Genomic DNA, 27,638 nt, shown 5'->3' on the forward strand with positions numbered 1-27,638 from the left:
GTTCAATACTGTCATCCTGCTCAGAGCAAGCAAATATCCCAAACCCCTGTATCTAACTCAACTCAGAAGATAAGTATTGTCTTGACTGATATTTGACTTCTTCAGTGTACATTATACAGATTAAAACCAGAGATGTATGTAAGAAAAAATTAAAGGGGTCAAGCTATTATATTAACAAAATATCTCCATTTTCCAACACTCCTCGCTCTTCTTCTTTAGCAAGGCTTTTGATAGTGTTCCACACCGTAGGTTATTGAACAAGTTGTACTCGTTGGGACTAGGAAAAACACTAACAGCATGGGTGCAAGACTGGCTTAGCGGCAGACTTCAAAGAGTAATGTTGAACGGTATCCCCTCAAAAACATCAAGGGTGACCAGCGGAGTGCCACAGGGCTCGGTCTTGGGCCCGATGCTATTTAATATCTTTATTAGGGATCTAACTCAGGGACTTCGAGGCAAAATTACATTGTTTGCTGATGATGCTAAACTACACAACATTGTGGGCAGAGCAACCTGGCCCAGCACTATGGAGAAGGACCTGCTTTTGTTGGAACAATGGTCCAATACTTGGCAACTAAACTTTAATGCCATAAAATGTAAAGTAATGCACCTTGTTAGCGGAAACCCATGCAGAACATACACCTTGAACGGTGAAAACTTAGCGAGAACCAATGCAGAAAGGGACTTGGGAGTTCTCATCCGAGAAGATATGAAAGCTGTCAATCAGATGGAGAAAGATTCAGCAAAGGCTAGACAAATGCTGGGTTACATCAGAAGGAGCCTTATCAGCCGAAAGCCTGAAGTCATACTACCGTTGTTCAGATCCATGGTGAGACCTCACCTGGAGTACTGTGTCCAGTTTTGGAGGCCACATTATCAAAAAGATGTGAAGAGAATGGAGTCGATCCAGAGAATGGCCTCTAGGATGATCTCAGGACTTAAAGACATCACATATGAAGAACGTCTAACCAGACTGCACTTATATTCTCTCAAGGAGCGCAGAGAAAGAGGGGACATGATAGAAACATTCAAATACATTACGGGTCACATTGAAGTGGAGGAAGAATTATTTTTTCTTACAGGCCCCATGGCAACAAGAGGGCATCCGCTAAAACTTAAGGAATATTTCATGGTGACACCAGGAAATACTTCTTCACCGAACGAGTGATTGATCGATGGAATAAACTTCCACGCCATGTGGTCAAGGCTAGTAGCGTGCTCGACTTCAAAAGTCGATGGGACAAACAGGTGGGGATGCTACAGAGTTATGCATAAAGAATGGGTACACCAGGGAGGGAGGGTTCTCGAGTGGGCAGACTTGTTGGGCCGCCGGCCCTCTTCTGCCGTCTTATTCTATGTTTCTATGTTTCTGGTCCCGGGTAGAAATTTCTAGTAAGGGGTGTGGGCTTCATAGTCAACACAGTGACCGATGACTTCAAAGGGAAGGTATACTCATGATAAGTTTGCTGAATCTGTTTTGCTTCTTGGAATCTAGCTAGGTACTTGGGACCTGGGTTGGCCACTGTTGGAAACAGGTACTAAGCTTGATGAACCTTCAGTCTGTCCCAGTATGGCAATTTCATATTTTTATGAACCATAACACTGGATGCATGTTGGAATGCTTAGTTGCAGCAGGCCAAGAGGAGAGAAGAAAGAAAAAAAATAGTAATTAAGAAGAACACAGGCCTTACTTCCTAAACCCTTTAAACCAAGAGATTACTGAATCCCACCAACCTGTATTCATAGGAGATGCATAGTCAAGTGGGTGACCGCCCAAGCTCCGTCCCAGACCCCGCCATCATTACTGATTGTAATGCAATTTTTTCCATTAATTTTTCATATACACACAATATACATAGCAGATATAAATTCTCAAAACTGACACATTTCAATCACTACATTTTAAAATAAAATTATTTCCCCTACCTTTGTTGTCTGGTGATTTTATTTTCCTTATCATCTTTTCCTTAGCAACAGCAGCAGATGAATCCAGAGACCAATGGGATAGAAACATAGAAAGATGACGGCAGAAAAGGGCTACAGCCCATCAAGTCTGCCCACTCTTCTGACCCACCCTATCAAGTCTGAGTGCTAATGACCCAGTTCCCTAGCTCGACCCCCGTAGGGATCCCACGTGGATGTCCCATTTATTTTTAAAGTCGAGTACACTGGTGGCCTTGACCACTTGCACCGGAAGTTTGTTCCACTGATCCACCACCCTTTCTGTAAAGAAATACTTCCTGGTGTCACCATTAAATTTCCCTCCTCTGAGTTTGAACGGGTGCCCCCTTGTGACCAAGGGTCCCTTAGGGAAGAATATATCGCTTTCCGCCTCGACACGACCTGTGATGTACTTAAACGTCTCAATCATGTCTCCCCTTTCTCTACGCTCCTCAAGAGTGTAGAGCTGCAGTTTGTCCAGTCTTTCCTCGTATGGGAGACTCTTGAGTCCAGAGACCATTCTAGTGGCCATTCGCTGGACCGATTCAGCTCGAAGCACATCTTTTCGGTAGTGTGGTCTCCAAAATTGCACACAGTATTCCAGGTGAGGTCTCACCATGATTCTGTAGAGCAGCATTATGACTTCAGGTTTGCGGCTGATGAAGCCTCTATTGATAGCTCACATCTACCAGCAGGCGGAGATAGAGAAACTGATTAACAGGTGGTCCTATTGGCTGATACTCCTCCTGCAGCTCCAGTATTCTCTATCTCCCAGCAGGTGATGGTCGCTATTCCACTAGCTCCTGGAATCTGGCTATGACTGGGCCTTTATTTTCTCCTGTTGAGGCTTTCTCTTCAGTGAGCTGGCTTATCTATTTCTCCTGTTGAGATCTTCTCTTCAGTGAGACAGGGGTGTCCAGCTGAACGGTGCTGGCTTTAGAGGTTACACTTGGGCCCCCCCATGTCCCTGCCTCTCCCTCCCTCTGATGATAGAGGGTCTGCCTTAGTCCCTGTTTTTCCTTCTTTCCCTTAAAAAAAAAAAAAAAAAAAAAAAAAAGGGACTCCTCTGCTACATTTTTGTCTTGCTAGTGCTGAGCAGCCGGCGTTTCCCGGCTTCTACCGGCCCTATTCAATGGGTTTCTGCTCTGTTTGTGATGAGCAACCGGCATTTGCCGGCATCAACCGGCACTTTCATTCAGCTTGTGGATCTTTTAGCGGTTGCTGTACGCTATGCGGGCTCGACGTCGCATGAGTACAGCCGCTGTTATTTTGTGTTCTGAACTCTGGGGTTTTGGTTGGGCAGACCTGAGATTTAGTCATTCGGGGGTGCATGTGTGTTTTTTTGGAGGGCTCCGTTTGGTCCTTTGCAAGATGTTGAGTAGCAGCCATTGCTCCCGCCTGGAGATGGTGTGCGCTTCGTCTTTTCTGCTTTCAGCAGAGTCGTTGAGTGTTCGTGGCTGTATTTTTCAGCAGGACGGAGCTCTTTTGCTGTCGACAGTACCACAACATTTCCTGCGGCTGTCCATTTCAGCCGGACCGAGCCCCTTCGCTGTTGGCAGGGCCGCGGGTTTCACGTGGCAGTTATTTTTGGCGGGCAGTACTGCTTCACTGTCGGCAGAGCTGCAGTGCTTACCGAGGCTTATTTTTGTGCGCTGCAAGTCCCGCCACACAGTTCACAGAGTTTTCTCCGAGTCTAAATGTGGACAGTTTCTGTCGCGGCGGGGTTAATATTTTCTACTAGGCTCCGGATTTGTTATTTAAGAAGTCGCTAACTTGTAGCGAGCACAAGGCTCGTGCTTGTGATCCTGCACTGGCGGGAGCAACGCAGCGTTCGGGCAGTCTCGTTATTCAGCGGGTTTCTGCTTAGTGTGTATCACAGCTTCAGTGATTTCGGGGTCGGATGCATAAGTTATTTTATTGCAAGGATGCCACGGTCGTGCTGCCTGTCTGTCTTTCTCTCTAGTTGTCTCCTTTACCACCCTATACATTCTTGTTCGGTATACTATGTATAGGCGCTTATGGGTCGGATTCTACTCTCTGTTTGCCTGCCCAGTCTGGACTTGTCTCCGTAATGGATCAGCATAAGGCACTTTGGTGCGTTTATGTCAACAGTAGGGGAGTGCTTATGCTTGTGCTTATGCTGGGTATCTCCTTGTCTCTTTCGGGATACTTTTTGAGTAAGGTTTCCTTCTCTGTGTCTCTGGGTGGCGCTGTGTGCATTTGGTAGCGCTGTAGCACTAATTACTGCATGAATGGAGCAGTTTCTAGGGGCATAAGGTCTCTTCTTATCTTCCTGAGGGCATGCCTGTCTTTCTTTCTGTCTCGGGTGTCGGGGCCTATAGGTTTCACAGCTTATCCCACCGGGTTCTCATGTCTCTTTCTTCTCTGGGCGTGTGCTACACACCTTCCAACATGACAGGATGGTCCGTGTGGTTGCTTTTCCCAGGCCAAGTTTCTTGTTCCTACAAACCCTCAGGGCGGGGAGACCACATTGTGGCTGTTGTCTTCATCCCAGATGTTCTTTTTCGGGATGGGACCCTTGTTTTATAGCCGTCACGGTGTAGATCGTTTTCCTTTGAGCGCTAAAAGCTGTTTCTGATTTATGCCTCATTTAATGACAGCAGGTTTGTTTGGAGCAGTTGCATGGATTGCGGTTTTCCGGATAACGCAGGTTTCCGCCTGTTCACCCTAGGAGTTGTTTTAAGTCCTTTCTGCCGTGACCTTGTTTTCATCCTTCCATGCTATTCCTTATTACATCGCAGAAATGGATTTGTTACATGAGAGTTCTTTTCTTCCATCCAGAACTTGCAGCTTTTGTACATTCAGTTCACAGACCTTCGATTCTCTATGAGCACATAAGAATTGCCACTGCTGGGGCTGACCTGTGGTCCCTTGTGCCCAGCAGTCCACTCCCACGGCGGCCCCTGGGTCTAAGACCAGTGCCCTACCTGTGTCCGTTCAGTTCAGTTTCTGGGATATTGGCTCCCTCTGCTGGCGCTTTTGGCTCTCTCGCACAGGGGGTGACATCATTGGGGTCACCGTGTATTGGGCTTCCAAAAGTTAAGTTGATGGCGGGTATCTCTATGTATTAATGGTACTCGGGGCAGTTCTTTTAGTTCCTTATGAACTCAGAGAAGTTAGTCCATTTCATTCCTTATACCCAAGAAGAAATAAATAAATAAATGAATCAAGTGGACTTAGTCAGACTGGAGATGGATTTCATACATTTCCGTAGCACAACTGTGAATTTCTCTTTTCCCTAGGTCTCAGGGAGCGATCTCAGTTTTGCTGGTTGCCATTTGGCCTAGACATGGCTCCATGTACGCTTTGTGTTCAATATTTTTATTGAAATTTGTCATACAATAAAATGGCAAGAACAAAGGGAAAACAGCAGGATACAAATCTGTGTCAATAGCAGAAAGTTACATACCATCTATCACAAGAATACTCCAAAAAACATAAAGTCAGTAATAAGGCAGGCAGGACAAGATATAAGAAATGGTCTAACACATGTCTGCTATAGGGGCCCAAACCCTATCAAAGGTAAGTATTGAATTTGTTTTTTCTGCAGCAACCTTTTCAAATTTACCATAGAGACACACTAGGTTCCACCAGAAAGTTACATTTAAAGATGCAGAATCTTTCCAGTTCGAGAGAATAGATTTATGTGCTATCTGTAGTAAACTACCGTATTTGCCGGCGTATAGGACGACTGGGCGTATAAGACGACCCCCCAACTTTTAGTTAAAAAATAGAGTTTTGTGTTATACTCGCCGTATAAGACGACCCCTTCTTCCTTCTCCACCCCTTTGTATTCCCCCATGTGCTTTCAGCGTTCTTCTCCCTCCTCTGTCTTCAAGTGCTTTCAGAGTCCTTCCCCCCCCCTCCTGTCTTCACCATGGTATTTCAGCGTTCTTCTCCCCCCCTCCTTCTCTACCGCCCCGGGTGCAGCACAGCCAGCCAGGTCCCCTTACTTTTGTGGCACTTCCCCGACCGACCGACAACAGCCCGGGTCCGACAAACTTCCCTGCCCTTAACCGCGAATCTAAATTACCTTCTTACAGCTGCTGTAAGAAGGTAATTTAGATTCGCGGCTACAGGGCAGGGAGGATTGTCGGACCCGGGCTGTTATCGGTCGGTCGGGGAAGTGCCACAAAAGTAAGGGGACCTGGCCAGCTGTGCTGCAACCGGGGCGGGGCGGCCGCCCCTCTCTCTTGGTACCGCGAGGCTACTCTCCTCCTTACCTGCCATGCCTGCAGCACAGAGCCGAACGGAAGTCTTCCCGACGTCAGCGCTGACGTCGGAGGGAGGGAGGGCTTTGTTTAAGCTTTGTTTAAGCCCTCCCTCCCCTCCGACGTCAGCGCTGACGTCGGGAAGACTTCCGTTCGGCTCTGTGCTGCAAGCAGAGAAGGTAGGGAGAAGAAGAGCCGCACGACTGAGTACATCCAGCCCCGCAAGTAAGGGCATGTAAACTGTACCCGGCGTATAAGACGACCCCCGACTTTGGGGAGGATTTTAAGGTACTAAAAAGTCGTCTTATACGCCGGCAAATACGGTACATAGTATTCTAGATTGATATTTATCTAAAACATCAGGCAAGGCGTAAGCACCAAACATCACTGCAGCATATGTATGAGGAGATAAGATCGGTAGATAGTCACTGATAATCGCCCATACCTGGGACCAGAATGTATACACATATGTAATAAAACATATGGGCAAATGTGCCAACCTCTAGGGTGCAAGACCAACATTTATTAGAATGTTTAACATCAATTAAGGAAAGCTTATGAGGGGTCCAGTAAGCCCGATGTAGAAGAAAGAACATCTGCTGAGCCATAGATGAGGACTTGAGAGACTTTTGTGTGGAGGTCCAAATCAGTTTCCATGTGACAGGAGTAAATGAAGCAAGCGCAGTATCTTCCCAGGTTGTGTGGAGGGAGATGCAAGCCGTAAATTTATGATCACAAAGTAAATGGTACCAGGATGAGGCTTCTTTCTTTGCGCCACTAAATGCTGAGCACCACTGTAGTATAGAAGGAGTTGATGATGTCAGTGGATGGGCTTTTAAAGAAAGTGATAAACAATGATGAAGCTGGAGCCAGCGGAAGTTGTGCGTGGCAGGTAACTGATATGTAGTAGCAAGACATGAGAATGACATTAGTGTAGAATTCTTCATCACATGAGCGAACGACCAAATGTCCTTTTTTAGCCATGACTTCCACTCTATGTATTGACCTTGAATCTTGACAAGTGGATTATTCCAAAAGGAAGAGAGCAATGTCGAATTCCAGCCCAGGTCAGCACAAGCATCGACAGCCCGTATCGCAGTTCCAGTAGAAGATAAGATGACATTTTCATTCATAATACGGTTGGGTGCCATAAACGAAACATGTTTTAGGCAATGAGCTGAATGTAGGTGTAATTCAAGGGAGAGCCAAGGTGGAGGATGCTCGAGTGAAGATGCAAGCAACCATTTCGATCCTTGACGAGCGAGAAAGGCCAGGTGGTAATCATGATAACTTGGGAAGTTCACACCTCCATGCTCCTTAGCTGCCTTGAGCTTTTTCAATGCAATGCAAGGGGGTTTACGCTGCCACAAAAAGGCAACTAATATAGACTCCAATTTGGTATATATCTTAGTGTCCAATAAGAAAGGGATCATGGATAGAATGTAGTTGAGCTTAGGTGTCAAAATCATCTTGATGGTATCAAGACGCCCCCACCAAGACAGCTTAAGAGGAGACCAGCGTTCCGTCAGGGAGGAAGCAATCTGGAGCAGCACTTCTGAATTATATGTACGGGTGTCTTCCAATGAGGTACCAAAGAAGACACCTAAATATTTTAGTTTCTGTGAGGTCGGTTGCAAGTTTAGACTCTTATAGGGTTCAAGATCAACTAAGTCGTTCAGAGGCATGATCTCAGTCTTGGATATATTCAGTTTATAACCGGATATTCGAGAATAGTTTTCCAGTAAGAGAAAAATATTTGGTAATGAGGCAGGGTCTGCATATAATAGCACGTCGTCGGCATAAGCGGACAGTTTCACCTGGAAGTCACCTATACAGAATCCATGGATGGACGAAGCAGATCTAATAGCGATGAGCAATGGCTCAAGAGCAAGATTAAAAAGCAAAGGGGATAAAGGACACCCCTGTCTTGTTCCTCGAGTAGGTTGAAATGAAGTTGAACACGAGTCATTGATACGTATGGAGGTAGTAGGGCATGTATACAAGACTTTCACCATGGTAATAAATGTGTCAGGACACCCAAACCCTTTCAGTACTGCAAAGACAAAGGACCACTCAACACGATCGAATGCCTTCTCTGCATCAAGGGCTACTGCAACTAGAGGCATATTTGAACTTTGAACTTGATGAATAATATGAGAAAACATTCTGGTGTTGTCCGATGAGAGACGACCACACATAAAACCACTTTGATCAGGGTGGATAATTGTATGAAGTACAGATTGTAACCTGATGACTAAAATTTTCACAAAGATCTTCGCGTCAGTATTGATCAAGGATAAAGGACGATAATTTTTGACACTCAGTGGATTTTTGTCCTGTTTCAGTAAAACAATGATGACTGCTTCAGTAAAAGTGCCTTGAACTCGTCCAGATTCAATTAGGTGAAGATAAAGTTGCAATAAAATAGGGAGAAGCAGATCTTGGAAAGCATGATAAAATTCAACGGTGAGACCGTCAGGTCCCGGAGCTTTCCTTTTTGCCATGGAAAGTAATGCTTCAGATAAATGTGCACACGTCAGTGGTGAAGAGAGAGTCGCAGAGTGTACATCCGAAAGAGTATCATGAGGCAAGGTGTCCAAGAAAGGACCAATTGAAGATATATCTGGAGTTTCCGACGAGTATAGTGTGGTGTAAAATTGGTGGAATTGTGAGCAAATATCAGTATTATTGAGCCACATCGATCCTGCATCATCCTGTAAAGCAGGGATCATAGTTTTTTCTGATTTTATTTTAACATATTCCGCTAATTGGTGGCCACACTTATTGATATTCGCATAGTAGTACGCTGACTTCATGAAGACTTCTTTGGCAGCAGAAGAACTGAGCAGCAAATTGTATTCAAATCTCAGAGCCCTCAGGGAGGTCAAAGAAGTTAGATCATTAGGGCGAGATTTATGAAGTTCTTCTGCCGCCCGCAGTTTTTGTAAAAGGTTGGTTTCACATTTCAGAATATCTTTCTTCTTGGCAGCTGCATAGGAAATTATCAACCCTCTGATATATGCCTTGAAACAATCCCAGGTGGTAGTCCAGCTCCTAGCTTCCGGAGAATTAAGCTCAAAGAATTCCTTAATGCTGCTTCGCATGGTGGATACGAATTTTTCATCAGTCAATAAGCAGGAATTAAAGCGCCATACTCTCCTATTTACTCGGACGCCCAAGTCAATGAAGGACAAAAAAATTGGAGCATGGTCTGACACTGCTATATCTCCAATGGTAGCGGAGTCGACCTTGGACATCAGGTTGTAGCTGAGCACAAAGAAATCGATGCGCGAATAAGACGCATGTGGTGCAGAATAGAAGGTGTAATCCAAGTCACCAGAATGTAAGGTTCTCCACGGGTCTCCAAGTTTCAGGTGTTCCATCATTTCTTGTAACTTGAACCAAGACCTTGATTTACGATATGGAACAGACGACTTCCTATCCAGCAGGGGGTTTAGGATTAGGTTAAAGTCGCCCCCTAAGATGTAATGTGAGCCACAAGAAGATGCAGTCAGATCAGCAATATCATCAAAAAATGATGGATGGTCCATATTTGGTGCATAGATGTTAACAATACTGACTGGAAAACTATTAATAGACACATTAACCGCTAACCATCTTCCACAAATATCATTAGTATGAGAGGTGATAGTCAAATCAGCACTTCTGCGCAGAAAGGTGACCACCCCTCCTTTTTTATGCACTGCAGCAGAGAATAGCACCAGATAGAACCCTTTTAATACCAATTTAGTAGACTCCGTCGCACAGAGATGAGTCTCTTGAAGTAAAATGATGTCTGAAGCAAAGCTTTCAATATATCTTAGCATTTTGACTCTCTTCACCGGGTTATTGAGACCCTTAACATTGAGTGATAAGCAAGTTATAGACATGGGAAAGCTGGAAAGAATTCCAAGGACGTATGGGATGAAATACAGAAATAACATGAGAACAGATGCAAATATATGAAACATCTATGGTGCAAACCTGTGACAGTAAAAAAATAATGCATGGCACAGACTGTATCAGCATAAGGGGTTAGCAAACAGGCTAACATAACCTAAGGGTAAGTGAGTGGCACTGATAGACCAGCAAACCAGGGGCCACGGAGACAAATCAGTGAGAAATAAGCAAACATCACTGCAATGGAAACCAAAAGAGAGCATGTCATAGTAAACAAACATAGAGAGGAGAACATCTGAAGTGCAACATAATCAAGTTCATATCTTATCAATAGAGGAGGGCTGTACAGACTCAAGGAATTCCGCCAGGACAGCAGGATCAGTGTAGTCGGTGGTTTTGTTGTTATAGGTAACCCTCATGCGAGCTGGAAACAAGACGCCAAACTTAGCACCTATGTCCTTCAATTTAGGTCTGTATGCCAGGAATTGCTTTCGCCGTTTAGCAGTCTCCTTCGCTAAATCTGGCACAAAGAGCAGTTTAGTACCTTCAAAGATGATCGGGCCATGAAGCTTGGCATGTTGCATGATGAGCATGGTCTGACTGACTATGTCGCAGCATTGACACCACAATCGGTCTAGGAAACTTGGTGGTCTGATGACGCTGATGAGGCACCCGGAATGCATTATCAAACTCTAATTTTGGAGCCTCAGTCAATTTGAGTACCTGTGGCAGTAAGGCACCCAGAAATTCCACGATGTCACATGCTTCTCTCCCTTCAGCCAGTCCGAGCAGACGGAAACCATTGCGTCGGGCCTTGTTATCAGCGTCTTCCAAAGCACACTCCAGCATGGCAACACGTGCTGATTGGCGTCTTAAAAGCTTCAGCGATTCATCCGTTGATGCTGCTCTCGTTTCTAGCGCATCAATGCGGGAGAGCGCTTTAGAAAATTCCCCGTTCAGGTTGGTAAGATCCTCCTTTATTTCAGCAATGTCCTGTTTAGTGTCGGTAAGAAGCTCGCGTATGCCGCGAAGTTCAGCCATTATGGCGGACTGCTCGTCTTCTGATTTACCCGCGGTCAGCTTATGCGGAGAGGCAGGCTCAGCATTTTTACGTTTTCCGGGCTTAGAGGCCGACATGTTGGAGCGACGATGCGCCAAAAATTAAGCTTTTCAGAAAAAGCAAAAGTGAAGTTTATTGAGGCACAAGCACGAGGGTCTCCGGAGCGAGTTCACTAGGCTGCCATACGTGCACGCGCTCACTAGCGCCCCCTCCATGTACGCTTTGAACCATGAGGCCCGTACTGACCGCCATTTGGCGCAACGAGGGAATTCAACTATATTCTTTCTTGGAAGACTGTTTGATTCGGACGTCTTAAGCTGGGTCAGTTTGTCATACACATACAGGTGATTTCTTTTCTTCCTTATTTGGCTATCCATCTTCATATTTATAATGAGCTCTCTTAACCTGTACCAATATTTTGAGTCTCTGGAGGTGTTGTTCGTCAAGTAGCTGAGCCTGGTGTTTCTTCCCTGAGAATGGAGGGGCCAAGCTACAGTCTCGGTTCGCATTCTTCTTTCCTCTCCCAAATTGAGCCTATGGCTGTACAAGTTCTGGGGGTCCATGGTGGTGACTCCACTGAGACCTTCAGCTTGCGTTCACATAGGATCGCTGCAACCGCCGATTTGGTTCCGGAGGTTTCCAGAATCTAAAGATGCCATTCGTAGTATATTCTAGGATACTCCGGCATCACTCAGCGTGATTTTGGTGGTTCGTCGAGGTCATGGTTACCGTACAGGTCAGGCTCTTGAGTTGGGGGTGCTCAGTGCCTTCAATCCTCGGCGTAAGTAATCTGCTCTCACAAGCTGACTCAGTGCTTGTTCGTTCCTCTCAAGTGGTGCTCGATCCGTCTGACACTTCAGTTTTGGGCCTTTCTTTCGCAATGGCGTTAAGGGTCTTTTGGCACGGGGTCATGGCAGTAGTATTTCTCATAGCCTAGGAGGTATGTGTAGTCCTCAGTTGGCAAACAGAGTTATGGTTCTGCTTCAATCTCATCTTCTTCTGTCGCCGTATTTTGGTCTAAGACAGGACACTCTTATACATCCTGGAAATTGGGATTGTTAGCTCGAGCGTTCCAGCTCTTTATATAGGGGTGAGATCTCCAAGAACTGGTCCTCAACTCCAAGTGCACAGCTTCCTAGCTTCTTCAGCAGACACAGGGAGTGTCAGCGGAAGTAGGCGCGTTGATTCTTTTTCGCCTCTGGTTTGGTTTTTTTTTTTAGTGTTTTCACCTGGCCATTGATTAGATGCATGTTACATCTCGGTCTCGCTTTCAGGGCACGGTGAACATGGTATTTCCAGATTGTCTGCGCCGTCCATGGGAGGCGGAGCTGCTAGTCTTTTGAATGTCCAACTGTTGAGATTCCGGGCTCCTCTGGATTTTTTCCCACGGGGTCCGATCATAGATCCCAGCTGAGGTGTCAGTGTTGGACGAAGCAGCTTCTTTCTTCTTGTCTTCGGGCGATACCGACAACTGGAGGGTTTTCGATTCTTGGGTGGTTCTAGAGGTATACCACCCTTCCGGACTTCTCTGTATTGTATTCTTTCTTTTTTCCTACAAGGGTGTTCCCTCGGGCTTAGTGCTTAATTTCGATCGGCTTCATGGGGCATTCTTAGCTTGTTACATGAGCTGGGTGTCTCGCTCTTCCCTTGCTTCTCCGTTTCATGTACTTCAGTTTCTATAAGGTCTATATCTTCATGTACTTTAGTTCCTCATAGGACTATAGTCTTCAGGTAGTTCTTTGCAGTTTATGGCTGGCTCCGTTTGGTTGAACCTTTACAGGAGAAGCTGTTACAAAGGGGTTTCTTGTGGCCCTGGCTTCAGCTCTGTGGTTTTCTGAAGTGCAGGACTTGTCTTGCACCGCTTTCTTTTTTGACGCTTTATGAGTTCTGGGGTGTCATTTTGGACAGTAGCATTGTTTCTACCTAAGGTGGTGTCATTCCTTCTTCCCAGCTGCTCTCCCGCTTCCTTCCGGCCTTCTTGGAGGAGGAATGGGGAGGTGTGCTTTTATTTTTTGCATTTCTTAAAAATGCGTGGAATACTTTTATCCTATCTGTAGGTTTCTAACCACTTTGTCGTTTATATCACCTCGGTATTAATCGAGGGATACGAGAAGGGTATGGCACCATACACAGCCTCCATCATTCGATGGGTTCACGAGACTCTTGTTTCCGCTTACTGGTTGACAGGGAAGCAGTTGACGCAAACTCTTCATGCCCATTCAACCATAGCGATGCATGCTTCTTGGACTCTGTTCAGAAGTTTTTCATTGGAGGAGATTTATCATGCAGCTACTTGATCTTCCAAGTCTATCTTCTCTTAGCTTTAATGGTTTGATGTGGTGCTGTGTGCGGCAGCTCTGTATGGGGCTTCGGTTGTTGCGGAGGCGGCATTTGTTGCCCACCCAGATTGCAGATTGCTTTGCTACATCCCATTGGATTTATCTGCTGCTGTTGCTAAGGAAGGAAAAATGATGTTCTTACCTGTTAATTTTCTTTCCTATAGACGCAGCAGATGAATCCAGAGCCCCACCCTTTCTGGATTTTGACTGTCGGATCTTTCTTTTGCAACTTTCGAGGTTTGTTCTTATGGTTGACTGTCGGATTTTTCTTTTGCAACTTTCGAGGTTTGTTCTTATGGTTGGTTATATTGTATTTTATTGCCTTTTGAAATTTGTTATGGGAAAGAAGTTTTTTACATGTTATGCCTATTGATGGTTACAAATCCTTGGGCAAGGAGCTATACTGGAGCTGCAGGAGGAGTACCAGCCAATAGGACCACCTGTTAATCAGTTTCTCTATCTCCACCTGCTGGTAGATGTGAGCTATCCCATTGGTCTCTGGATTCATCTGCTGCGTCTAAAGGAAAGAAAATTAACAGGTAAGAACATCATTTTTCCTTCCCAGTCTCTGTTTTCAAGTTTCCTTCTGTCTGTGCTCTTGTGTTTCCAGGGCTTTCTTATCCATTGACTGTTTTTCTCCCCTTCACTTTCTTTCCTGCATCTATCTTTGGCATTAACTTTTAACATTCAACTTTTTTCTACTTTCATCTCAAAATCTACTTTTCTGTGTCTTCCCTTCCCATCTCTCTCCTCTCCCGTGCTGTGGCATCTCTCTCTTTCCCTCCCCCCCCTCTCAGAGAATCGATATCTCTCTTCTTCCTTCCTTTCTCCCAGTGGTCCGATATCTCTCTTCTTCCTTTTCCCCCTTTCTACAATCTGGCATCTCTCTCCTCTCCTTACTACAGTCTGACATATCTAGCTTTCCTCCTTCCCTTCCATTCCCTGGTCTGGCATCTCTCTCTCCTTCCCTCTCCCTCCCCTTTCCAGTGGTCTGACATCTCTTTCTCCTTCCTTCCCCTTCCAGTGGTCTGACCTCTCTCTCTCTCTCTCTTTCTCTCCTTCCTTCACCCTTCTCCATATCTGATATCTATCCCTTCCTTGAGTTAACAGTATGCCCTTTTGTGGTAAATACAGGGTATATATACCTCCTGCAATTATTGCACAGTCCTTTAATTTACTGCATCGCGATTTTGGCATTAACTGTACAGTAAATAGAAAATGTACTGCACTTTAATAAAAGAGGCAATGGAGGGTTAAGTAGTGACTTGCCCAAATTACAAGTAGCAACAGTGAGAGTTGAGCTGGGTCCCCCTCATTATCAGCCTAGTGTTCTAACCACAAGGCCATTATTTGGACCCTTATCTAAACCTTGGTAAATACACCTCTTAGAACTAGAATTCTGTGTGTTCTCTTATTGATAGTAATCTTATAATTAATTGAGTGATGGTGTGCCTTAGCTTATTCAGCTATAATTATATAACAAAACATTATTCTTTCTCTGCTTTGGTGTATTATTCAGGTCAAATACCAAGTTGTTTTTACTCTTAACCACAGAGGTGTTTGTCCACATATTTCCCTAGTGACAATATATTACTTTATATTTCAGAAAAAAGGTGTTATATGTTTGCACTTGACTATTATGTATTTAATATCTTACAGGTGAATTTTGACCATTTTCTTTAACTTCGTTTAACTTTGATCTGCTTCATAAAGTATGGAGATTAAGCTGGAGGTTCTTGTCTCTTCAAGTATCAAGCGAAAGAAACCGTGTCCACGTTTCTGCTGGTTAGGGCAGGTGAGTCTTTTTTGCTTTTAAAGATTGTCTGTCAGTGTATTGAAATACAGCAGTTTGGCTTAGATTCTACAGAGACAATTTTGGATGTACCAGAACTTTTGGGTTTTTTTTTTAAACACTGTGTTGCAGTTCAGAACAGATTAATGTACTGGCCAACACTCATTTTGGTGCCTCAGATGTTAGACCTGTATATTTGACCTGCTGATTCCAAAAATAGCACCAGTTTTCTCCTTTCAGCTCTAGTTTTTGAGATACAGAACATGTGTCATATACCACTCTTCACTCTGCTCGCTCACTAAAAAATCAGGATATTTTAATGTAGTGTTTAATATCTTTTAAGCATGAAGGAAACATATTAAAAATTAAAAGGAAAATGTACAACATGAGAATGTACTTATTTCATACCAAAAGCACAAGTTTAATAGAAACTTTCCAGTCATTTGACACACAAGAAGCTGACTGGATGGGCCATTTGGCCTTTATTTGCCATTATGTTTCTATGTTTCCATTTGCAAGACTTCTGAGAGTGGGATCTGCCAGGACAATTCCACATAAGATTCCAACAATAGTCTGCCATCATGTGTGCATCCCATCTTCCTTGGTATCTAACTTCCATTGTTTTTATGTCTTGGTGAAATCTTTAGCTTGGTCTTTACTTAAGTCACTAAACAATCTAAGTGACTTTAACACTGATGTTACAACCAAGCCTGTTGAAATGAAAGAACATATCCTCTACTGCCGCCTTGTTGCCAAGAAAGTTTTTGCAACAAGAACAAATGAAGGCCAGGCACATGATTCAATTTCAAAGTAATGAGAATGCAAATGTATGCCATGTTAAAAAAATTGCATTGGTAATCTGCTGCTCAGTGAAAAATGTTTGTTTGTTTTAATTAAATAAAGTTAAGGAGGCAGAAGAATGTGGAAGGGGGGAGGGTCCGGGCACCACCAGGTTTGCACTTGACTTTGCTTAGCAGTATAGCTTCTTAGCCCCAGCTCAACTGGTCCAATTTTGTAGCCCAGGAGCAAGTCAGAAGTTTCAGTCACAAAGATGCAAAGAAAAAGCCTATGTCAGCCTGCTAGAGATAGAGAATATTGACTAGGAGCAAATGCACAGTAGCTTTTAAAACAGATTTATCTGACGTATTCTTTATCTCCACCTGCTAGTAGATGGGCATAACCCACAAGTCTAGACTGATCCTTGGAGCATAATGGAAGGGGTCCTTTCACTAAGTTGTGGTAAGCACTACAATAGAGTCAGGGAGTCAAGGGTGTTTGTTTCTGGCAGATTCATGCCTGACATGCCAATGTCCATCGATGGAGTTCAAAACATGACTCATTAGAGAAGGCAACCCTCTGCCAGTTGGTGCAAGTCCAGTGTCAATACTCCTGTGCAAATTGCATCTGTTTTTTTGCAATGAACCTTCATGAGAACGGGTGCAATCACCAGCCATATGCTCCAGAGTCCCATTCACAACAAGGTTCGCTGCACAGTCATTTTGGACACATATCTGGAAGTCTCCTGGTTCATTTGGATGGTGAGTTGCTCCATGGTAGCATGCTGATTGGCCTACACCAACCTGTGCAGCTGACGTTCACCTCTCGCATCGATTCCTTGTGCTGCCCCACAGTTACCACGTTGGGTTATCAAAAAAGTTCCATTCGTACACTCGCAGTACACTTTAACCACAGCAGCCGGTGAACAATTCACAAACTCTGCCATTTCCGAAATACTGCCACCCTTGACCTGGTAGCTGATTATGATGCCTTTTCCAATGTCAGATAAATGGCTCTTTTTCCCCATAATAGCCACGGTTGCTATACTGTCAACTTGCTGACATCCCACCTTTATATACCCACGAAGGGGATTGGACGAGTCATGAAGGAAAAGGGGATCCAGGGGTACAATTAGAGGGTTACTATACAGTACAGAAGGCTGTAAAGTAATAGAGTAGTAGAGTAATAGATCACTACAGGTCATTGACCTGGGGGACCACCGCAGGAGCGGACTGCTGGGCGTGATGGACCTATGATCTGACTCAGCAGAGGCAATGTTTATGTGCTTATGTTTATGGCTGTGCGTTCTTGACGTCAGAGGTAGGCAGTGGTCATAATAATGTGACTCGACCATATATATTTATCTTTACCATATCTTTCTCCAGTCATATGGTTATGGGAAAATGTTAAGGTTCTGCCTTTATTGGTTTCTATATTTAGCTGCTTGCATAAAAGAGGATGTATAAACTTTTACTTTGCTGTTCTGATGCAAAATAATTATTGGGTGGGTAGGTGTGTTGTTAGCAGTAATTTTAATTTTTAATTTTCTTCTTAGGAAAAAGAATCAATTTTTATTCTAGATGAGAAGCAGTTGAGTGAACTTAACCTACCTTCAGGAAGGACAAAAAAGAAAGCTCCACGTCTGCAGACTTTGCTGAGAAATGCTATTATTTTAGCAACATCTAGAAATGGTGAATTTTTAAATTTTATTTTATATATTTGGATATCAGATTACAGTTCATAATAACCAAAAGTATTGGTGAAAAGGATAGTATTCACTTTGAAAATATTAGGCTATTTTAGGGGTGGAGTTCAGGAGAAAAGTGAGACTACAAGGTTGGGTGAGTTTCATTTGGGTGCACAACAGTAAACTTGCTCATACTCTCAATTATATAATACTTATGAACTCTATGGGCTCCTTTTACTAAGCTGCGATAGCGTTTTTAGCACATGCAGAATTTTAGCAGGCGCTAAACCCGCGCTACGCAGCTAGAACTAAAGCCAGCTCAATGCTGGCATTAGCGTCTAGCGCACGCTAAAACCGCTAGCGCAGCTTTGTAAAAGGAGCTCTATGTAGTCTTACCTTAATTTTACTAAAACACTATGAGACTCATTTTCAAAAAAGATAGATGTCCAAAAGTAAGGATGCGGGATATGCATCGCACCTCAATACAGGGTATTTCATGCTAGTAACTCATACACAAACATGTAATTTAATGAAAATAATTTTTATTCTATTTATATTCAATTAGTTTGAGGTTCAAATTAGAATTAAGATTACATTGCCAATTGCATTCATTACCAATTTCTGTGTATGGGGAGGCCGTTTCTTCTAAGGCCAATTGGACCATATGGAGAGAGAGGATTCTCCCCCTGAACAAAAGCTGGTGCTTACTTATGTACTCTTGCAATGACCAATATTACATTACTCCAATCTGCTAGTGGTCAGCCAGCAGAGGCTGTACTTAAATTCCTAAGCACCACTGCTGACAATTTATTAACAATTTGCAAAACTTGTATTTTCTAGAAAGAATATATTTTTACCAGTATTCTTCTTATGTCTTTAAAGGGCTTCAATGGCTGGGAGGGTGTAGATGGGCTGGAGTAAGTCTTAACAGAGATTTTGGCAGTTGGAACCCAAGCATAGTACCGGGTAAAGCTTTGGATTCTTGCCCAGAAATAGCTAAGAAGAAAAATTAAAAAAAAAATTAAATAAAATAAAATAAAAAAATTTAAATTGAATCAGGTTGGGCAGACTGGATGGACCATTCGGGTCTTTATCTGCCGTCATCTACTACTACTACTACTACTATTTGCTCTGTTTGACCAAATTATACTCGAATGCTGTCAGTCTGGACTTTTTCTGTGTTTGAGCCCCCCTTAATGAGAATTCCTATACTGGACTTAAGAAGCCTTCCCTTCACATCTAGAAAGGCAAGCAGGTCTCTTGGAATGTCATAGACTTAAGATAGTTTATATGGTAACCTAGCTTAAAGGCCAGATAGATCAAACTTCAGATGTTATGTCTCAGGATTTCTCAAGGTTTAAAATATAAAAATAAAAGTTTGCAAAACCAGTTTTATGTTTAAACACATATATACAATCACACACATAGTCTGGGGCCCCAAACATTTACTCACACACCACACTTATATCTGTCACATATTCAATAATTATTGTTAAGGTGCATATAAACCAGTGGTCTCAAACTCAAACCCTTTGCAGGGCCACATTTTGGGGTTGTAGGTACTTGGAGAGCCTCAGAAAAAATAGTTAATGTCTTATTAAAAAAATTACAATTTTGCATGAGGTAAAACTCTTTATAGTTTATAAATCTTTCCTCTTGGCTATATGTTAATAATAATATTGTAATTTATAGCTAAAGAGACATATGATCAAGAAACCGTTTTATTTTACTTTTGTGATTATGATAAACATACTGAGGGCCTCAAAATAGTACCTGGAGGGCCACTTGTGGCCCCCGGGCCGCAAGTTTAAGACCACTGATATAAACTATCTGTATTCAAAAATGTGAAACCCTATATTTTCCCTCCAACTACCACAAGCCAGACTGAGAGGTCTGGCATTAATTAGCTTTCCCTAGTCTACACAACAAACAGCGCGGGAAACCCGAACTGTGTTTTAAACAAAGAAAAATGGAGATGGAAAATGAACACATAAGTTAAATACCTCTACAAATATTTTCTGTATATATCCAATTTCCCTTATGATCTTGCTTAATCCAGTAACTCATTTACATAAATACTGAAGTCCCATTTTATATAATTTCCTAGTCTTTTGTTAATTATCCTGACTTTTCAAAGTTTTAAATGTGTTTGCATGTAAGACCCTCTGATCAGGACTTAGAAAGGTCTCTGTCACGCCCTGCTATTTATTCTGCGCTGTTTGCGCTAACCAGGCTTTCCACAAAAAGACAGCATAAACTGATATTTGGACTAGTCAAAATGTCCATGAAACGGACAAGATCCATTTCTAAAGAGAGTAAACACCCAACATTCTACATTTGATTACTTCCAGCACAGGCAGGAACAAAAGACATAAAATATGTGTGTCCTTTTCAAATGTGTCCTTTCATAGACAGAGACAGAAAATCTATCCTTTCATTACAGTCCAAGTGGCTATTTTCAAAACCGACTTTCTAGACATTCTGGTTGTTTTGTATCCAGGATATCTAAATCCTAAGGAGACATCTTAGAGGTGGGCTTAGGACTTGGACGTTCTGCAGGGATGATCAAACTTTTAACAAAACATCCAGGATGTTCAGGACTAGACCTGTTTTAAAAAGAAATAAGGGTCAAAAAGTTGCCCAAACTGACCAAATGTCCATTGGAGAGATTAAGGTATGACCCCTCCCTCCTCTTTACCCCCCCTGTGGTCACCGCCCACCTCCCAAAGATATGAAAGAAGCAGTAAATTATCCCAGGACAAGCAGGCAGGTATTCTCACATATAAGAACATAAGAATTTGCCTCCGCTGGGTCAGACCAGAGGTCCATCACGCCCAGCGGTCCGCTCCCGCGGCAGCCCATCAGTTCCATGACCTGTAAATAAAGTGATCTTTTGTCTAGAACCTGTTCTTCCCTAATCCTTTATAGCCTTTAAACCCCTTTTCTTTTTTATCTATACCCTTTCTTTCTCCTTTATCTGTAACCTTCAATCCCCTTATCCTTCAGGAATTTATCTAGTCCCTCTTTGAAACCCCATAATGTAGTCTGACCTATCACACCCTCCGGAAGCGCATTCCAGGTATCCACCACCCTCTGTGTGAAGAAGAATTTCCTAGCATTGGTTCTAAACCTGTCCCCTTTCAATTTCTCCGGATGTCTTCTTGTTCTTGTAGTTCCCAGTACGCTGAAGAACCTGTCCCTCTCCACCCTCTCTATGCCTTTCATAATCTTGTACGTCTCTATCATGTCTCCTTTGAGTCTCCGCTTCTCCAGGGAGAAGAGCACAAGTTTCTCTAACCTCTCAGCGTATGAAAGATTTTCCATGCCCTTTATCATTCGCATGGCTCTTCTCTGGACCCTCTCAAGTATCGCCATATCCTTCTTAAGGTACGGTGACCAATATTGGACACAGTACTCCAGATGCGGGCGCACCATCGCCCGATACAGCGGCAGGATAACTTCCTTCGTTCTGGATATAATACCCTTCTTGGGTACATTCTGTTTGCTTTCTTAGAGGCCACTGCGCATTGCGCTGTCGGTTTCATTGTTGTATCCACCAACACTCCCAAGTTCTTTTCAAGGTTGCTGTTCCCCAATACCAACCCCCCCCCCATTGTGTAGCTGAACATCGGGTTCTTTTTTCCTATATGCATGACCTTGCATTTCTCCACATTGAAGTTCATCTGCCATTTATTCGCCCACTCCTCCAGTTTGGTCAGATCCCTTTGCAGTTCTTCACATTCCCCTACAGTTCGGACCCTGCTACAGAGTTTGGTGTCATCCGCAAATTTTATAACTTCGCTCTTTGTCCCTGTTTCCAGGTCATTAATAAATACATTGAACAGCAGCGGCCCAAGTACCGACCCCTGCAGAACACCAGTTTTTCCTTCTCTACTTACACAGAGTCAAGGATCTCTGCTTCATCCCAACCTGCAGTCTCTACAACTGACAGCTTGGTACCTCTCAACATAACCCCTCTTCAGTTTTCTCAATCTGTCAGAGACATTTTAGAAGCTTCTAGAAAGCTTACAACTAGTCAATGCTATCACCAAAAATGGACTAGATTTTCTACATGGTGTTTTTCTCATCATAAAGAGCCTCAGCATTCCTCCTTATCTTCTGTTTTGGACTATCTTTTGCACTTATCCAATTCTGATCTCAAGTCTACATCTATACGAGTCCATCTCAGTGCAATTGCGGCTTTCCATCAGCCTATTGAAGGGAAACCCCTCTCTCCTCATCCAGTGGTTTCCAGATTCATGAAAGGACTTTTCAATTTCAAACCTCCTCTCAAAGCGCCTCCTGTGGTTTGGGACCTCAATGTTGTCCTTACTTAACTCATGAAGCCTCCATTTGAACCAATTGATAAGGCTCATCTGAAGTATCTCACTTGGAAAGTGGTATTTCTCATTGCCCTCACTTCTGCTTGACGAGTCAGTGAGCTGCAAGCTTTAGTTACTGATCCACCATTCACGGTGTTCCATCATGACAAAGTGGTTCTTCGTATTCATCCGAAATTCCTACCTAAAGTGGTCTCAGAATTTCATCTCAGCCAATCCATTGTACTTCCAGTGTTTTTTCCAAAGCCTCATTCTCATCCTGGAGAATCAGCTCTTCATACTCTGGACTGTAAACGTGCTTTGGCCTTCTACTTGGAACGCACCAAACCACACAGAACTGCTCCTCAACTTTTTGTTTCCTTCGACCCAAATAAGTTTGGACATCCTATTTCTAAGCATACCCTCTCCAATTGGATGGCGGCTTGTATCTCTTTCTGCTATGCCCAGGTTGGATTACCCCTTCACAGTAAAGTCACAGCCCATAAAGTCAGAGCTAAGGTAGCTTCGGTAGCTTTCCTCAGATCTACACCTATTGAGGAAATTTGCAAGGCTGCTACTTGGTCCTCAGTTCATACCTTCACTTCTCACTATTGTCTGAATACTTTCTCCAGATGGGATGGACAGTTTGGCCAAACAGTATTACAAAATTTATTCTCCTAAATTGCAAACCCTCCCACCGTCCCATTCTGGTTAGCTTAGAGGTCACCCATATGTGAGAATACCTGCCTGCTTGTCCTGGGATAAAGCACAGTTACTTACCGTAACAGGTGTTATCCAGGGACAGCAGGCAGTTATTCTCAAAATCCACCCACCTCCCCTGGTTGGCTTCTCTGCTAGCTATCTGAACTGAGGAGACGCGCCCTGTGCTGGGCAGGAAGGCACTCGCGCATGCGTGGTGCGGGCGACTCGAAACTTCGAGTTTCTTCAAGCAAGTCTGCTTGCGAGGCGTCCACATCCGGGCTCCGTCGATGACGTCACCCATATGTGAGAATAGCTGCCTGATGAACCTGGATAACACCTGTTACGGTAAGTAACTGTGCTTTCCAGCCTGTATTACAGCTTCAGATGGCCACACAGATGCTGCTCAGCAGATCAGAGGGATACTCTTAAGGGGTACTGTAGTGAACGTTACATTAAAAAGTCCCAGTACAAGTGACTATAACCTGTTTATATTGTATGGTGAATCCTCCAAATCCCACTCAAAACCTTCTGTACCTACATAAATATGACACCTGCAGGCATAAGACTATTGTTGTGGTGTACAGATGGGTATAGTAAGTTTTGGGTGGGTTTGGAGGGCTTGCTGTACAATATAAGGAGGTTATAGTGACGTTTACATGGGACTTTTTAATGTGACTTTCACTGCAGTGCTCCCTAGAGTGCCCTTCTGCCCTGCTCAGCTGTCTGTAGCCTGTTTGTTAAGAATGCTGGTGGTTTGGACGTCCCAATAGTTTGTTTTTGTGCATTTTTCATTTGGACATTTTCGTATTCGAATATAGCTAAAAAAGATAGATGCATCAAGAGCCCAAATGTCTAGATAGGTCATTTTAAAAAAAAGCAGGCATCTTGTGGTTCCGAAAATGTACATTTTCTCTACTGGATTTCTGAATGTCTTTTCTAAAATGTCCAAATGCAGACTTGCATGTCCTATCAAAAATGCCCCACTACCTAGTTAATTTAGTAACAGAAAAATTACCCCAAGTGGTAAAGTAATCCATGTTTTTCTTTTCTATAAAGTAACCACTAAATTAGAAATAGTGGACATCTTGATTAGGGGGGGTGTCTTAGAACAGAATTACAGAGATTTTCATCACTAGGTTATCAGTTCAAATCTGTTTGGAGTTGATACTTATTGAAAGCTGTTGCCATTTAATGGCATTAGTGAAATGAGTTGATGGTCTCTGTCGGCCTCAGCATTTTTGGTTGGCCTAACCAATATCAGCAAAGGCCTATGGGAGATCATAGCATTCATGTCTGACCTTAGGGAATGTCATTGAAAACAGCCTTAGCCAGCCTAAATTAAATCAGTGCTTAAAAGGTAACAAAGGAACTTGCAGCTAAGAGGTGCGATGAAGTGATAAGATGTGCGAAGATGTGTTAATGTCTGGGGCTTAAAATGGACAGCTTAAAATATATAATAAGTCCAGGTGCACAGATAACTAAGATTAATCGGAAACCATTGTCAAAGTGATACTGGAAATTCTCCCTCTTTTCTTCTCCAATCTCCCACACCTCACTCACCTTCCTTATCAATGAAACTAGCCATTGTTTCAAACAGATTACAAAAGATAGGGGTACTTAACTTCAATAGATTCTATTGAAGTTCAATAGATTCTATTTTTTAGAATAAGACTCCAATCTATAAAAAGCCCCCTCTCAACATCACCCCTTCTCTTGCTCTCCCTGGAACATCACGCTTCTGTGTCTGCAACATCACCCCTTCCCTGTCTCTTTTTTCCTCTGGACTCTGTAAGGTAGGGAAACTGCTTTTTTTTCTCTCATTAACTGTAATGCTTAATTGTAATCTTTATAAATCTTGCTTTTCTGTAATATTAAGTTTATTTCTGTACAATATATATATTCTTTATGCAGGCGGTAGTTTTTCGGCTAGCGCAGGGGTTAGCACGTGATTAAAAGTCACTCATGCTAAAGCCGCTAATGCGGCTTAGTAAAAGGAGTCCTTAGTGCTCTGTCAGTAATTTTACTTCCTACGGAATCTTCAACGAGGGTATCGAACCCAGGATCTGGTGGATTGTAAGGCCACATTTTGGGGGGCTAAACCTTACAGCTACTTTTAAATTTCTGCAAGTTTTGTTTGGCTCTGAGGTATAGCGGGAGAGAGTTCCAAATTAATGGAGCAGTGACTGAGAAAATGAGAGTACGATGAGTACCAATTATTTTTAAGGATGGGACATTAAGGGAATATTGAGAGGCTGATCTCAAAAGTTCTGGGAGAATCATAAGGAATCAGTAATCTATCTATGAATGCAGGGGTATTAGTCTGTATAGTTTTAAAGGTTAAAAGAGCAATTTTATAGGTGATCCGGTATGAAATAGGTAGCCAATGAGCTTTTTGTAACAAAGGGGTGACATCAAATTTTTTGGAGCCCGAAATAATTGATAGCTGTATTTTGTATGAGTTGAAGGCGTTTTATATCTTTTTGACACAACCCTTTATATAATGAGTTACAATAATCAATTTTAGATATTATGAGGGAATGAATTAAACATTAAGAGAATTTACGTCAAGGAGTGTGGAAAATGATGGCTAAGCGACCGCCTTTTTGTTTGAGCGGAGCTGAGTTTGGCTTTGTAGTTGGTAGGGTATGCTTGATTGATTTATGCCTCTTCCTCTTCAGTTAGCCAAATCTCTGTTAGACAGAGGATATGTAAACTGTGTTGAAGGATTAGGTCGTGAATGAGGTGGTGATTGATTTTTATTGAGCGGACATTTAGAAGACCGATTTTGGGGTTGATAGCATGAATGTTAGGTTTTTTAAGAGGTAAGTAACATAGTAAATGACGGCAGATAAAGACCTGAATGATCCATCCAGTTTGCCCAACCATACCTGTTCCATAAATTAATCATTTAATTTAAATGGTCCTTTGACCTTTTCCTATCGTAATAAATTTTACGTTACGCTGGTTCCAATCGTAATTATTTTAGCAAAGTTTTGTATTATTCACCGTTATCATTTACAGCTATTGTAAACATAATGTAAATAAGTCATAAGTTTGTAAATTCAAATATTTTGTGTTCCTGGCTCTTTATTAGTCCATACCCCTTCCCCCTTCCCTCCTCCTCCCTGTTCAGCAGTACTCCTTCTCCCTTCCCTCCTCTTCCTTGTCCAGAAGTACCTCTTCTCCCTTCCCTCCTCCCCCTGTCCAGCAATACCCCTTCTCCCTTCTCTCCCTCCATGTCCAGCAGTACCCTTTCTCCCTTCCCTCCTCCCCCGTCCAGCAGTACTCCTTCTCCCTTCCCTCTAATCCTGTCCAGCAATACCCCTTCTCCTGTCCCTCCTCCCCCTGGCCAGCAGAACCCCTTCTCCCTTCCCTGTCCAGCAGTAACTCTCCTCCCTTCCCTCCCCCCTGTCCAGCAGACCCTCTCCCTCTCCCCATGTCCAGCATTACTCATTACTCTGCACTTCTTTGCATTGAATTTTAGTTGTCCGATATTAGACCATTCCTCTAACTTTTGCAGATCCTCGAACAATTTTTATTGATGCAAACAACAGAGTAAGCAAAACAATGGAACACAAAGGGTTCACATCACAAACAATAATGCATAATACTCAATACTATATCAAGCATTAACAGGAAAAGAGTAACAGCAACAAACCCCCCCTCAATTCTACTCATTGCAAGCGAAGCCAGAGTTGACGGAATGGCACTCCGAGGCCCTGGACTTTGATGAGCTCTGAAGAAGCCACTCCACCTCCCTCCCCTCACTCATTCCCAAAGCATATACCCGTGACAAAGTGCCAGAACCATACAAAACACCCCCTCTCCCCTTCCCAATACCTCCCCATCCCCCCTTTGGTACTCTGTACCCTGCCCCCCCCCCCCAACCATATCTCACCATTGCTCTCTCACCCCAGTAAGCTGTTACAGATCCTTTTTAATGTTTTCCACTCTCCTTGGGTCTACTCGGTTACAAATCTTGGTATCATCTGCAAAATGGCAAACTTTTCCTTCTAACCCTTCAGCTATGTTGCTTACAAACATATTGAACAGGATCGTCTCCAGCACCAAACCCCGAAGGACTCCACTACTCACCTTTCCTTCGAGCGAGTTCCATTAACCACCATCCTCTGGCATCTGTTCATCAACCAGTTTCTAATCCAGTTCACCACTTTGGGTCCTAACTTCAGCCCGTCAAGTTTGTTCAAGAGCCTTCTATGGGAAACCATGTCAAAGGCTTTGATGAAATCTAAGTAAATTACATTTAGCATATGCCCTTCAGGTGTCTTGTCTGTTGTATTTTGTATGGTAACAGGTGCCTGGTTGGCAGGAATACTAGAAATTGGAGAAATATTTCTATGGCACAAAGATCGAGACTATTTGAAAACTGTACCAGCGACTGAAGAATTTAAAAAGGCAATTGCAACAGTTCAAGGTAAGAATCTAATTGCATTTCAAGTTTTGCTTTTTTTGTATCATTTTTATTAAAAAATAAACAAATCCTTAAAACTGTTATAAGTTCCACACATAAGAATGGATCTCAATGTCTAGTGACAGATTTCAATTACAGTAGCTATCTGGCATCCATGGGGATTGGTGGATGCCAGATAACAATAGTTTCTGGTTAAAACATAGAAACATGATGGCAAATAGAGGCCAAATGGCCCATCCAGTCTGCCCATCTCTTAAGAGATCCCACGTTCCTATCCTTTCTTGAATTCAGACACAGTCTCCGTCTTCACCATATCTTCTGGGAGCCTGTTCTATGCATCTACCACCCTTTCTATAAAAAAAAGTATTTAATCTACCTCCCAGGACAAGCAGGCAGCATATTCTCACATGTGGGTGATGTCATCCATGGAGCCCCATTACGGAAGGTCCCAAATGTA

General features: G+C 43.2%; 1 protein-coding gene across 5 annotated transcripts in view; it reads left to right on the top strand.

Moving 5' to 3' along the window:
• CPLANE1 (ciliogenesis and planar polarity effector 1) overlaps positions 1-27,638 on the top strand; it is a 372,488-nt gene that overhangs the window by 8,029 nt on the left and 336,821 nt on the right. For 4 of the 5 annotated variants that reach the window (XM_033932742.1, XM_033932734.1, XM_033932750.1 and 1 more), the window contains exons 2-4: positions 15,132-15,267; positions 17,597-17,732; positions 27,065-27,184. In XM_033932742.1, the coding sequence (XP_033788633.1) occupies positions 15,187-15,267; positions 17,597-17,732; positions 27,065-27,184 (337 nt within the window). In that variant the 5' untranslated portion in view covers positions 15,132-15,186. Of the gene's footprint in view, positions 1-15,131; positions 15,268-17,596; positions 17,733-27,064; positions 27,185-27,638 lie in introns of those variants that run through there. The other variant, XM_033932765.1, reaches the window with a different exon arrangement.

This window comes from Geotrypetes seraphini, chromosome 1, assembly GCF_902459505.1.
Source record: "Geotrypetes seraphini chromosome 1, aGeoSer1.1, whole genome shotgun sequence".
Classification (NCBI taxonomy): Eukaryota; Metazoa; Chordata; class Amphibia; order Gymnophiona; family Dermophiidae; genus Geotrypetes; species Geotrypetes seraphini.